Consider the following 14,412-nt stretch of genomic DNA (forward strand, 5'->3'; position numbering starts at 1 on the left):
AAAGTATAATACTATTAGGCATAATACAAGATTAGCAGGCCTGAGTGATTTAGAATTTAATTTTAATTTCACTCAGTCTGAATGCTGCCAGTTATCTTGATACTGTCTGGTTAAGTGGAGCTGGAAAAGGGTGTGAAACAACTGTCCCAAGAGTTATGAAAGCCTCCAGTTAAATATGCATGGTGTACCACCCTGTGGCAATATTCTGCTATTGCATATGGCAAAGAAAATAAAAATAGCAATTGTGGAGCCTTCTCAGCCAAAATGAGGGGAAAGGAGTATTTTGATATGGCAATAATTTAGAAGGGGAGGTGACAAGCCTATGCAGATTTGCAAATGAGAATTTAACGGCAAACTTCACTACTGGGAGTCAGCATGCATCTTTAGCTCATGGCTGGTTGGAAATTTCCACAGATTTCTTTGTCTCTAGGTTGGTTGTTTGCTCAGTATAAAGTGGACATTATTTTCTGGATAATTCTTGTTCCCAGACAATACTCAGGTATTATGAGAAGTCTTTGCGTTTCTGAGTTAATTTTCTTACATGTGTTTTCATGAATTCTGAGGAAAGGGAGATGTGTGATGTTTGTTACCCTCAGAACCACAAAACATGGCATCTGTCCAGTTCCCAGCTTTGCTCTTGTTCAGCAAATACAAGATCATGCCTGATCCTCTCAGTTTCTGATTCAAAAGGCTTTGTCTGTATTTTTTTCCAGATACATTCTAATCAGATAAAGTTGTTGATTTCTTAAGAGTCGATTGAAAACTCCAAAGACAGTAAATCCTAAAGCAAAACTTGCTTATACATGATCTGATTATTAATGAGCAATAATAGATAATTTATGGGAATAATTATTCAAAGTAATTAGAAACCTTTCTCAAGTCCTCTGCAGGGCAAAGTTGATGTTATAGTGTAAGGGAATTTTTATCCTATGTTAAGAAAGCAAGGAGTGGACAAGGACAGAAACTACTTGCCTACTATGAAAAAAATGGAAAACAATATTTTGTTCCAAAGGTATTGACTCTATCAGAAAGAATAAGACAGAGATTATTTCTAATAGAAAAACGTTAAATATATCAGCTTCTCTCCCACTTTCTTTTGGATACAACAGAATGTTTCTGCATTTGATGACATAGAAATGACTCTCCGCAATATATCTGGGAAGAGCTTGGGTATCATCTGAGGTTTACTTTATACTTGTTTGTTCACATTCTAGCAGATGGAGGGACAGATGTCAGAGCAATATAATTTGGCTCCCTGTCTGATTTTCATCGTTGATCACAATATGAGACTGCCTTTTGGCAAAACTGAGCACAGGTGTACACTTTCGACTGCAACCAGGAATAATACAGAAAAGAAAATTTATCAAACTTAATGACAAGGGAGAAGGAGATATAGAAGGCAAAGTTGAAACTGTGTTTCTTCCTCACTGGGAGGTATCTTGCTGGAATTAGCCTCCTAAAGGAATCCTTGTGTGCTCTAAATGATAAAATAATTTTATGGATGCTAAAGGATGCTGACGAGCAATACAACCTTTGACTGCCAGGATGTTGTCTCACATGTATGTAGTAACTCTAGGCTACCACCTTGCTCATTTTCCATTGCTTGTCTAATTAAACATAAGCTCTAATTATGAGAAATCATTTGGGCTTTTGGTTTTCATTTATCGACAAGTTGAGCATTATGCAAGATGGCAAACAGGGACCCTCAAGTTTTATTAGTTTGTCATGTGATTTCACTTGTGCAGCTCTTTGGACAATGGTTACAGACTAAGAATATGTTTTTTCTCAATGCAGCATTGCATGTCATGTGATATTTATGACTGATTGCTAACCATCTTTGTTCCTAAAAGGACATACTCTTCTTCCGTTTTCAAATGAACCTGCTTTTCATGGACTATAAGTCAATTGCACATTGTTGCCTTTGGTAAAGCCTCTTATCTAACTGGAAAAATCTGCAATGTGATATTGAATCACTATTTTTCAGGAGGATTCCGTTTTCCTTTCTCAGCAGTTACCCACTACCTGCTAATGGAGCTTATATTTTCATACACATTTTTGCTAGTCTGACTTTTACTATCCAGTATGGCTTTTAAAATAAACATGAAGAAGCCAAGCACCAGGGGCCTATGCCTGTAATCCTAGTTACTCAGGAGACTGAGAGCTGAGGATCGTAGTTTGAAGCCAGGAAGAAAAAATTGTGAGATTCATCTCAATGAACCACCAGAAAACTGAAAGTAGCACTGTGGCTCAAGTGATAAGGGGTTAGCCTTCAGCACAAAGAAACTCAGGGACTGCATGTCAAGCCCCTCAACCAGCAATAAAAGTAAAATAAAATAAACATGAATTTTTCTTTTGTTACATGTTATTAAGTTTGAGTCTCCTAATAACAGATAGACTTGATACTTAATATGTCGGAAGGGAAATTGTATAAACTTTGTTTCCAAAATCAAATAAATCATTTCATATATATTCAGTGTCAAATGTGGTTGTTGGCTCAAGAAAGGGTTACATTTTTCTGAGCTATTTGTTCACTGGCTGCAGATAGAGCAAGGATTAGGACAGTGATTTCTGTTCTCAAAGTTTTTGCATCCTGCAGGAAGATACAAATAACATGAAACCAAATGATACGTAATCATGTTTAAAAATACAATGGGAAATAAGTATAAAATAAGTGTAGGAGGATGTAGTCCTTTGTGGAGTAACATTTGACCAGAATCAAGATTAATGAAAGAACAAGCCATTTGAAGATCATAAGTGACACCTAAGTGAAGATATTTTCCTGATGGATGAAGCTGGTGTAGCTTGATCAGGCTAAATAAACTCGGTAGTACTATACACTGAGCTCAGAGAAATGGACTGAGGCCAGTTGATACAGATCCTTATACATTTAAAAAGAAATCATAAATCAGCAAAAGACACTAGGGAAACAGGAGCTATGATACTTTGTCCCTTCAGGTGAAGATTAGACTTTGAGCCTATAACAGATTTCCAAATAGACAGAATAAGGAGAGAATAAGAGAAAGCATTTCTGAGCCACGAGAATGTACCATTCACTGAGAAGGAGAGCACCAGAGAAGGAATATGATTAGAGTTTCTTTGTCTTGGGGAACAGTTTGAGAGTTAATATGTACAATAGGCAATGTGTAGAGAAGAGAAGGCACTTAACCCCCAAAGAAGTGAGCATGTGAACGTATGGAATTCTCTTAAGATGAGAAAGAGATGATGAAAAAAGAAGAGAGCAAAAGAAGGAGACTTGGAACATAGCAGTGCTCGGACTCTGGATGTACGTGCAACCCTGTAATAGTGACAAATTGTGATTAAAGTCTCTTAGAAGCAGCTCTTGACCTCTTGACTTTCTGCCAGATGAACTAGCAAACCACAGCCCAAGAATATAGCCTTAATAAGCTGCACAGTTGTATCAATGACGCTAATTGCTATGCTATGTAAACAGCCAAGATAATGAGAATTTCCTGGTTTATTTTAATTCCAGGTAGTTTTTTTTTCTTTTATTAAATGGCATTTGAATTGCCTGAACCAATAAGAAAGCAAAATGACTCATAACTTGTTTTTGCAGCATTCTGCTACCATATGGTGTTTAACACTCGGGGAGCGGACTAGTGCTTAACACAGTTTGTCATCAACAGTTTTTACTGTTCACTTCTTTATATGTTAATACAGTGTCCACAGCTTCTCTATTGACACAATTAACCTTAGTGAGATGATACTCCTCACAAGCCGCTCAGCCCCTCCTTCCCATCCCTAGCCATGCTCACTGTGATCAAGATACACAGTTATTAATATTTGGGTGATTATTTAATACATTTAGGTCATCAGGTTTGTGTTTAGAGGTACAGTTTATTTTCTTTTTCTTTTTTTTTTTTTTTTTTGCCAGTCCTGGGCTTGAGCTCAGGGTCTGAGCATTGCCCTTAGACTTTCTCAAGACTAGAGCTCTACCACTTGAGCCTCAGCACCATTTCTGGCTTTTTTCTATGTATGTGGTACTGAGAAATCGAACCTGGGTCTTAGTGCATGCTAGGCAAGCACTGTACCACTAGGCCAAACTCCCAGCCTTAGAGGTACAGTTTTAAGTCATTCTTTATCTGTAAGTGAAGCTTAAAATGAGCTTGCTTGTGTTTTTTAAAAAAAGGAAGGGAGGAAAAGACAGAGAGAGAAAGAAAGAGAGAGAGAGTTACCCGGTGGTCACTGTGATACAGAAGGTTATTCATTACTAGCTAAATGCATTATCAACATTCCTCTTTTTAGACATCATCTTAGGCCAAGAGTGTCGGCCTAATTTCTATATTTAGGTCATATCCCTCATGTTTCTTTCTCTGCTTTTTTTCTTTTTTTACAGCAGAAATACAGAATGGGGCAGGAGGAGAATAAAGTTAGTGGTAAATTCTCAGCACCATTATTTCTCAGGCAGGCCAGATCCTAGAGCTCCTCCAATAATACCTTGCCTTTTTAAATTTGAAAGGCCAGAGGTAAGGCACTATTGACCACTTTTACTGAGCCAAGCAGTTGTCCTCACTGTACAGAATGTATGTTCACAGTTTGTTTGATGCTTCCAACCAGATTTCCATTGTTCTTGAGAGGAGAGGAACATATAAAACACTTAGAGCCCTTCAAGGCTAAAGGTATATGAATGCGTGAGCAGTGGCTACAATAACAGTGAATTAGCTGGGCACTTGTGGCTCATTATATTTAATCCTAAATATTCAGTAAGTGATTTAAAGCTAGCTTGGGCAGAAAAATCCACATGACTCCTATCTCCAGTCAAGGAAAAGTAAGAAAGGAAAGAAGGAGGATCAGGAAGAGGATACTATAAATAGTAACAAAATGGCTGAAGAAAAGAGGAAATGATCAGCCTGAAAAGTAAAGATTGTCTAGCCTTCAAAAATATTATTGAAGAAAATATGAATGTTTACCAATATAGAATCATTTAAAAAAAAACAATGATACTTCATTTCAATGAAAGATCATATAGTCATTAAAAAAAAAAGCTAAGGGGCCGGGAGTTTGGCCTAGTGCTAGAGTGCTTGCCTCACATGCTTAAAGACCCGGGTTCAATTCCTTGGTACCACATACATAGAAAAAAGCCAGAAGTGGTGCTGTGGCTCAAGTGATAAGAGTTCTAGCCTTGAGAAAGCCCAAGTACAGTGCTCAGGCCTTAAGCCCAAGCCCAGGACTGGCAAAAAAAAAAAAAAGTTAAAAAAAAATCTTCTACATGATTATCAGGGGAAATAGTCTCACAGATACATAAAAGTTACAAGCAAACTCTATGATGTGAATTGAGTCAAATAAAATGAAGTCAGTAAGTATACTTAAAATTTGTTAAAGCAGGAAGTGGAAATATGACTCTGGTGAGAGTGCCAGCCCTTAGCAAAAAAAAAGCCAAATGAGAATGAGAGGTCTTGAGTTCAAGCTCCAGTACTGGAAATGTTAATAATAAGAAGAAGGAGAATAGATAATAAGAATAAAATCAGATAAAAGGCAATGCTTTCATTGTTTCTCCTGGGCTTTATCAGAAACATCACAAACAATTTTTTAGTATGACTTCATATTCCAGTAAAAGACATAAAGTATCATTTCTAAAAATTAAAAAAATAAGAAGTATTTGAACTTGAAAGGGAAATGTTTTCCAGGGAGGAGGAGGCTGAGAATGGGTAAAGAGAGACTGAAGAAAAGGATACAAGCACATTGTATGCACCTATGAAAAAGTCATAATGGTGCCCATTTAGAATAACTTGCAAGGAAATTATATAGGGAGCTCAATGAAGGTGAGATTTTAAAAAAAAAAAAGAAAAACAACAACAAAAAACCCCCAACAGCAACAACAACAACAACAACAACAAAAAAACAGAGGAGGTAGATATGCTGAAAGTACATTCTGCATGTATGGAAATACCTTTCTGTTTAATACACACTAATAAACGTAATATTTCAATCTCACATTTCCAAGGCTGGTGAGCTGATTTGGTGATCTTGTGTGCTCTCTAGAATCCTTGAGATCCGTGTGCCCTTTCCGAGGTGTACGCAGTCCACTCATCAGGCTTCCCTCTTTCGCTCCCCATTCGCAGAGGCCACGGTTCTGAGCTATGATGGGAGTATGTTTATGAAAATCCAGCTGCCGGTGGTCATGCACACTGAAGCCGAGGATGTGTCCCTAAGGTTCCGGTCCCAGCGTGCGTATGGAATCTTGATGGCCACCACCTCCCGGGACTCGGCAGACACCCTGCGCCTGGAGCTGGATGCAGGGCGTGTGAAACTCACTGTCAACCTAGGTAACAACTTGTCTTCCACCCCTGAACTAACACTTGCCACCTTCCCTTCAGTCGTGCCTGCAAACACATATCAAGTAGCCTGTTTGCCATGGAAAAGTAAAATCCTCAGTTATCTTCTTTCCATCCTTTAAATTAATTTAGGTTTTTGTTTGGGGAGGGGTCATCTTTTTTGTTTGTTTTTTTCTTTTGTTACCTTCAATTATCTTCCTGTTTTGTGATTCCTACCACTGAAGGTTGTTAAAAGGGGAAGAAGCCAAATCTGTCATTCATCATTTAGGTGAATTGAAGCTATGCAACTAAGCTCAAAGACATGTAAAGATGAATTCAATATCCTGAGATATGAATATCTCCTATGCTTCTGATTGGTTATAGATGGTAGCATCTTTGCCTACTTTCACTTAGAAAATGTATATGGACATCAAATTTCAACGGTGCTATTAAGATGAGCAGTTGTTGTCTGTGGGCTTCTCCTTTGAACAATTCCTTTTGTGGTCTTTCATCCTTTTTGTTTTGAAGTACTGTGTGGTGATAGTTTGCTATCAGATAGCAATCCACAACCCTTCAATGCCCAAAGTCTGCGGCCCTCAGCAAACAGCTATGAGAACAGCAAGGACACAAGCTCTTCTACAGAAAAAATAATGCTGCCTGCCTTTAGGCAGCATGAAGTAAAGACATGACAGTAAAACCTCACCCATCCGGACCCACCATGGGGGAAAGGCAGGCTGGATTCAGGAATAAAAAAAAAATATTATCGAGTTTAAATGTGAAGCTGCTGTCTCTCCTCCCCACCCTCTCAACAGCATCCCAAAACACTAATCAATAGCTGGAAAATCAAGGAAAGGACATCATAGGGTGATTTTAAAGGATGGTCACACACATATAAATTGTGCCATCAATTTCTAATAATGTCTCTGAAAGCAGTCTTCTACCTGCACTTGGCATTTAAATCATTTTGTTTCTGTTTTTTATTAATTCAGGTGATTTCTGAGAAAGAAGACTTAATATTCTGCCCAATATGTTTCAATATCAGAGTTAACTCCAATGGAGTAAAACTGAATGAGGTTTTACTGTATTCTTTTGAGAGTATTGCATATATGTAGAAAATAGCAGAAAACTAAAATTCAAAACTATGTAGCTAGTTTTATTTTAAAACAAACCCAAACTACTAGTTATACAGACATTTTGAGAACCCCATTTACATTTTCAAATTGTGCTGGGCAGAATGATAACTCAGAAAATTCAACATTAACTTACACATATTCTCCTATGATCACATTCAACTGAAAATAGTGAAATTAAATTAAATAATCAATTTTATTTTTAAATTCATATTTAGCACACACCATTTCCTGTTCGGTTAGTGTTCCCTCTAGTGACCAAAATAGGTTACTACAAAGCCAATCAAAATTGTGTAATTGCTGTAGAAAGCTGCTAGCAAAGTGAAATCCCTCCAGGGCATTTTTTCATAGCAAAGCATTCTGTAGAAAAGAGCTGTGTAGATGCTGGTCCTTGGCTGTTTGCAACCACTTTTCTGATGCGGTTGACGACACATGACAAACTCAGCTATATGGATACAGAATCTAGGTTTATATTTTTCATGTTCCCCAAAGGCATTAAAAATATGAAAATAAAAGCCAATGAGGATTTATCACAAATAAACCCAGGTCATCCCAGGTTGTTCTTCAAAAATAACCACTCGAATCACATTCTGTAGAGTCCACACCAGACATTCTGTTCTTCGAGTATCTGCTTTCATGTGAAGGAAATACACAAAAGAGAAAGTCAATGGTAGTGTTAACCCTGACACTCATATGCACAGAGATAACACTGGTAGCTTCTAAGAGAGGGTTACAACATACTCTGGAGCAGAACTAGCCCTTAGTCACTGTAGTTTCAAAATGAGATCTTTAGTTGTTTTTGTTTTTCCTCCTTCATTTAATACATCCAGTGGGTAACAATAACAATTTTTTTTGCTCCCCGGTAATTAAATTAAGGAACAAGAACCCAAACATGAAATAAACATTAGGGAATAATTTCCCCCTGCACTCCAGTGGTCCACTATAATTCTGACTAATTCTCTTGGCCTTTGCGGGATATTAGATTTTTTGGAAGTCCAAGATGGCTGATCCTGGCTGAGCTTGCACTGTACCCCATTGTGACGGAGCACTTTTTAATTTTTGCTGAAGAAAAGGATATGTTCTTTCACAGATGGGGAAGAAGTTGTGGCCAGTCTAGGTCAAACATCTTTGACAGTTAACTATTCTATTTCACTTAGATTTGTCACCATGTAGCTTTGTTTGAATTGGCCATTTTTTTTAACATTCTATGGCTGTTTCCAATGGTGCAGTTTTATAACAATAATCTGGGTTTTAGACATCTGTAAAGAATAATGCTTATGGAGTGGCCATATTTGCATGTGTCTGTCCCCGGAAGGGTGGAACTGTGATTTTATTGGATGTCTGCAGCTATTACTTTGAAGGATAAATTTTCATTTTTCATCTATTCTTCCCCATCTAGATTGTATCAGGATTAACTGTAATTCCAGTAAGTGCCTATTCAAAATTTTTAAAATGTTATTCCTCCATTATGATGTAAGCTAGCAAAGAAAAGCAAAGAGAAAAGGAAAGACAAATGTATTGATAAAACTCAGAGTCTCACTTTTGAAGTATACCAGTCCATCATCTGGGTTGTAAAAATTCATCTGGCAATCTGTGGATTGTTTCCCACTGTGGTTCCTATTTCCATGTTGGAAAAGAACCAGCATTTTCGACCGGAAGGCACAAATAACTGTATAGAGGCCTATATACCTATAAACATAAAAATTTGTTTTCATTTTGCCAGGACTTTCTTGGATGTGAGTAGTTCCCTTGTAGACAAATGCAGGAATATACTGTGGATCTTATTTCCTTCTGTTTTAATTTTTTTACTTGAATATAAAAAGCAAATGTTTAACTTCCCTTATGTCGAGTTATTCTAATTCCTTCTAAATTTATACAAAATTTAACAAGGTAAAGCACATTTTTGTTATATGTTCTTAGAACAATATTGGCCTGAAGACTGTAATTGTTAGAAATATTTATATGATGCATTTTTACATCCTAATCATATTTCTGAAAAAAATAACCAAAATCCTTCAATTCTGTGATTTGCATGTCAAATGTCAAATGATAAATCAGTAAAGATGTATGGACTGAGTTTGTTTGGGCTAGAAATCTGGGGACTGTGATTTTATTTTGAGTTGTAGCATTATATGATGAAAAAAATCTTTCTTTCTATCAATGTTTAGATTTTTCTTTTCAGGTTTTGCTGACCACATAATGAAAAGCTCCTTCAATGACCAGTAAATCATTATTCATTTAATAAAATCGTGCTGGTTCTAATCTTTCAAAACTGTAAAACAGCCTTCTAGATACTTAGAAGAAAACTGAGTGTGACTTGACAAAGTTTGATTCTCAGATGTTTGGCTGTTTTTCTAAATCACAATATTTTTTCCTTTGAGGTACAAGGTCAGAAAAATTGTAAAAGCAAAACAATTTTTATCTGATAAAAGACACACTAATCAAATACTCATTTTATATTTGTACAGTTTATATTTGTGTTCATATTTTTAAAGTAGCATAAAGGTGAATCTGTCCAATTAGAATAATGATAAAATAATTGAATTATAAAATTAAACTTTTATTATGAATTCTAGCCACGATGCAAAGGATTAAAAAATAACTAAAATAGATTATTTCCTGAAAATAATTTTTCAATTCAATAATCTATTGAGTTTCAAATAGAATTCTTCAACTATAGATAATCTCCTCTCCAAACACACTGCTTCTAAGCATTCTTTGAGAAAACTTTTTTTATAGGTCTTACACCATGGTGCAACATGCTTTCAGGTCTAGGGCATAGACAGAGATAAGTAACAACTTTGAAAATTCTGTCTTCCAAATCCAGGTTTGTGGCACAATGCAAATATATATTTTCGTGATCCATTCTGAATTCTACAAAATTATTCTGTAGAAAACATCACTTTCTAGACCTCTGCCTTATATTCTCTTATTTTAATTATAGTGGACATGCTAAGAAAACATAATCATATAAACTCTACTGCTAGAAGTATTAAATTCGAATTCATTATTTAATAGCTTCATATATCTATATCTGTCTATCATCTAGCTTTACTAGCTAGCCATCTAGTAAAGTTACCTTCTTAGTTCCAAATCTTCATTTACTAACAGGAGAATCTGCTGTTTATGATAGTTCCTACCTATACCAGACATACCAGAGAATAATTTTGGAAACAAAGGTTATTTGCTTTTTGCTGGCTAATGTAAATTTCTCCCATTAAACAGTATGTGTGGCTTTTAAATGGCTGAATTAAATGGGTAATAATGAGCTTTGAGTGCCTCCTTTGGACTGGACTGCAGATGGCTTGAGAGCAGTCACTGTAAGGAGCATTCAATGTTCAGGCAATGACTCTATTTCTTTTGGCCTTTTCTTCTGTCTGGAGAGGAATGGGCAGATGCAGAAAACTTGTTTTATAAAGGAGATCCAACAGGAAGGAAAGGTAGAAATTTACATATAAAATAATGTGACTCCAACTCCCAGGAATTAAATAAGCAGAGATTTCCCACCTGAACTGCATTTGCTACCCAATAAAAAATAAATTAGAAATGTCTGGATCTCAGTCTGAGTTGTAGTTTAATGAAAAAGTGATTTATCATATGAATCCTCCATGAACCACTGGCTTGTCTGAAACTGCGAAGATTCATGTACATTTATTAAATCATAGTATATAACATGATTGCCTCTAAAAGTTGCTGCAATACTTGTGGTATCAACTGCATTTGGGATTAATATGAAATATCCCAGTTTCTTTTAAAAAAAACTGCCACAGGAAATAAGAATTACATCCTAAAAGGTTACTTCACCTTGAGAACTAATAGTAAACTCTAAATTACTAATTCAAGATAATGTTTCTGCTGTTACTTAGAATTGCTCTGCAGTTCCTGTCACCATCATCTCCCTCCCTATCATCCCTCCCCAAATTTACAGCCTCAAGCTCCATGGAGAAGAGAAAATGTCCATGGTATTATATTTTCTGATTTGTTTTTTCCAGTCCTAGGGCTTGAACTCAAGGTCTGAGCATTGTCTTTGGACTTTCTCAAGGATAACACTTGAGACATAGTTCTACTTCTGGCTTTTTCTATGTATGTGGTACCAAGGTAACAAACCAAGGTCTTTGTGCATGCTAAGCAAACACTCTACCACTAGGTCTAACTCCCGGCCAAATTTTCTGATTTTATTAAGTGATGTCAGATTATTTTCTCTCTCCACCATTCCCAGGTAACAAGGATAGATGCAGATACAGAATTCTCTGTGGCTAGGCCAGGGCTCAAGCATTTAGAAAGGATCCTCTGAGAACGGACAGATTTGAATTTCCAAGAACTTACGAAGCCAGATTCTTTGTTACCACCATATTTTTCCCAAAGAGAAAAAGATTGGTGAACATCTTTAAATAAAAGAGCCCGTTTCATTTAAAAGACAAAACCTTACTTTCATGTATACGTAGAGAACATTTTGCTTTCTTTTCCTTTTGCTTTTGAAAGAGCCATTTCTATGAACTGTGGCCATGTGAGTTTCAAAATGAGTATTTGATCTTTCCGATTAGAGTCTGCTTACAGTCCCAGACCCAGTCTCCATTTACTGACACACTTTCTGAGTTTATCATGACTGAAATATGCTTGTTATCAGCAACTAGAAACTGGGTTTAGGATACATTAAGTCATATTTTTCACTGTTGTCTTAGAATTAAATAACAGTCAAGTTACTCCTTCCTTCCCAACTCATCTATCCTGATAATAAGAGGGTATCCTGATTCAACAATTTCATATTGAATTGCTCAAAGAGACACCAACTTTCGATGAAGATGTTTTCTTTTGAAACAATTAAAATACTTTATTCAAGATCAATAGAAAGTACTATAAAATAATATCCTAACCTACAAAGAAAAATATCTTTGAATTAATTTTCAAACTTATACACCTTTGGACAAAAAAATTAACATAAGAATAATTACAAAGCCAAATCTTTAGCAAATCATTGTCCAAAAGAAAGTCAAATCAGATTAAATAAAGTGCTTTCTAAATTGTGCATTTATACGTAAAAAGCTGTGTGATTGGCAGTCTCTTGCATATTCCATAGCATTCAATGACTTGATGAGTCTTGACCTCCTAAGTCTTTTTAAACTATTAAAATTGCTCAAAGTATTTTCTATTTATTGTGAAATGATGATTTAAAAAAAAACTTGAGGATACTTCTGTGTATGTCTAAAAAAAAGGTTCCATAAATTGATGATTACCGGGACTTGTCTTGTGTGTCCATATCATTTAAGTTAAATTATGGCTGTCTATTTGCCCTGTCTCCTGCCCACTTGCTCTTCATTCTTTTTTCTCCACATTTCCTCTTTTGTTGCCATTTCCAATATAGCCTGCATCCTGGTTCCTTCCATCTCATGTGCTTACATGAACAAAAATTCTGTAGGCTTCTCAGAGAAAATGATTTATCTAAGATGCAGAAACAACACAATTATAGATGACAGGAATGTGAGAAAATATCGGAGGCTGAAGTTCAAATTCTTTTTGCAGTTCAGTATCCAAGTATTGGAGACAAAACAGAATTTAAAGGCAAGCAAGCACTTAACTTCGCTTTGAACTTGAAGATAGATAAGAAACACTCTGAGCAGTATGTTATTAGAAAATGTACTTTGATGGATGTCTAGGGTAGATAATAAGATCTTTGTATTATCATTTTATTGCCAGAATGAAAAGATCAACTGGATATTAGTTATCACCAATTTTTCTATGAAGGTAAAAATGGAACGCAATAAAGAAATGCAAAATGTCAAGCAGTGGCACTTAAGCCATATTAGATTGCTTTGATCAGGCTGCAGTTTGGCAAGCTACCCATGAAGATAGGAGGGAATTTTGGGGCACTGGCTAACTTCTAACATGAAGCAAATGTTCAGTGCACAGGAGATGTATGCTGCCCGAAGAGCAGGGAGCTGGAGAAGGGAGTCTTCTGCCTCTTTCTCCAGAACCATCATTTGACTTGTATTTATTAGTCATTGATTCTCAGAGGCTATGCTGCCTGCCTGCCTGGTGAACACATTGTTTAAGAAATAAACATAGGCAAAGAAATGAATAGAGGAATTTAGAGTTCAATATCTTCATTATTGTTATTGGTAGCTGAAGGCATGTATAGAGGAAAGTAAAGTAAGAATTTTTATAAATGATCATCTTTAGCCAAATTTTAAAAGCATCTGGATTATAAAAGCAGAGAGAGAGACTACAGGTTTCTAATAGAAAACAACTTGCTAAAATAAGCAAAGTGATTTGGATACAAGAAGTCTTAAAACAATAATGGAATGAGTTTTGAAGGAAGTATATTTTATCTATCCATATGTTTAAATAAATAACTATGAGAATTATAATTATGTATCTTGTATTCATCTGACCATATAAATAGGATTATCAGTATCACAGGGACTTCAAAAAGCAGTGTTTTGGTCTTAATGAATATTAATTTACTCGTTACTAATAAAGAAATATGGAAGGCTTCACAAAAGTTTGAAAGATTATTCTATTCTAATAAAATAATTGCCCTAGATCTGGGGCTTGAGCTCAGGGCTTGTTTGTTCAAGGCTAGTGCTCTGTCACTTGCTCTACAGTGCCACTTCCAGCTTTTTGGTGGTTGATTGTAGCTGAGTCCTGCCTTTAAACTAGATGTGAACCACCAATGCCCAGCAGAAAAATAATTTTAATAGATTATTTCAAATAATTTTAAACATCTGATCAATAAAACTGTAAACAAATGTGAGATTATCCTCTACTATTCAAAAAACATACAGCTAAATGCTTAAACATACAAGACAACTTTATAGACCTATTATTAAAACACTCAGCAAATGCATAATTTATAGCATTTTAGATAATAACTTACTGAAACAAAAACTGATGGACAATTTAAATCTTATTTTAGCATGGAATATAACTATGTCAGTCCCAGTGGAAAGAACTGAATGAAGAATTATGTACTTAAGGTGTTTTTTTCTAGAATTTTTTTTCTAGGAAGTACA

The 14,412-nt window shown here is 35.8% G+C and overlaps 1 protein-coding gene across 21 annotated transcripts in view; it reads left to right on the top strand.

Moving 5' to 3' along the window:
• Window positions 1–14,412, top strand: part of Nrxn1 (neurexin 1) — a 997,953-nt gene that overhangs the window by 425,348 nt on the left and 558,193 nt on the right. For 18 of the 21 annotated variants that reach the window (XM_090336957.1, XM_090336958.1, XM_090336944.1 and 15 more), the window contains 2 exons: window positions 6,081–6,284; window positions 8,802–8,828. In XM_090336957.1, the coding sequence (XP_090193083.1) occupies window positions 6,081–6,284; window positions 8,802–8,828 (231 nt within the window). The remainder of the gene's footprint in view (window positions 1–6,080; window positions 6,285–8,801; window positions 8,829–14,412) is intronic. The other 3 variants (XM_090336952.1, XM_090336962.1, XM_090336963.1) reach the window with 1 other exon arrangement.

Source organism: Megascapheus bottae, chromosome 7 (assembly GCF_031878675.1).
Source record: "Megascapheus bottae isolate mThoBot1 chromosome 7, mThoBot2.hap1, whole genome shotgun sequence".
Classification (NCBI taxonomy): Eukaryota; Metazoa; Chordata; class Mammalia; order Rodentia; family Geomyidae; genus Megascapheus; species Megascapheus bottae.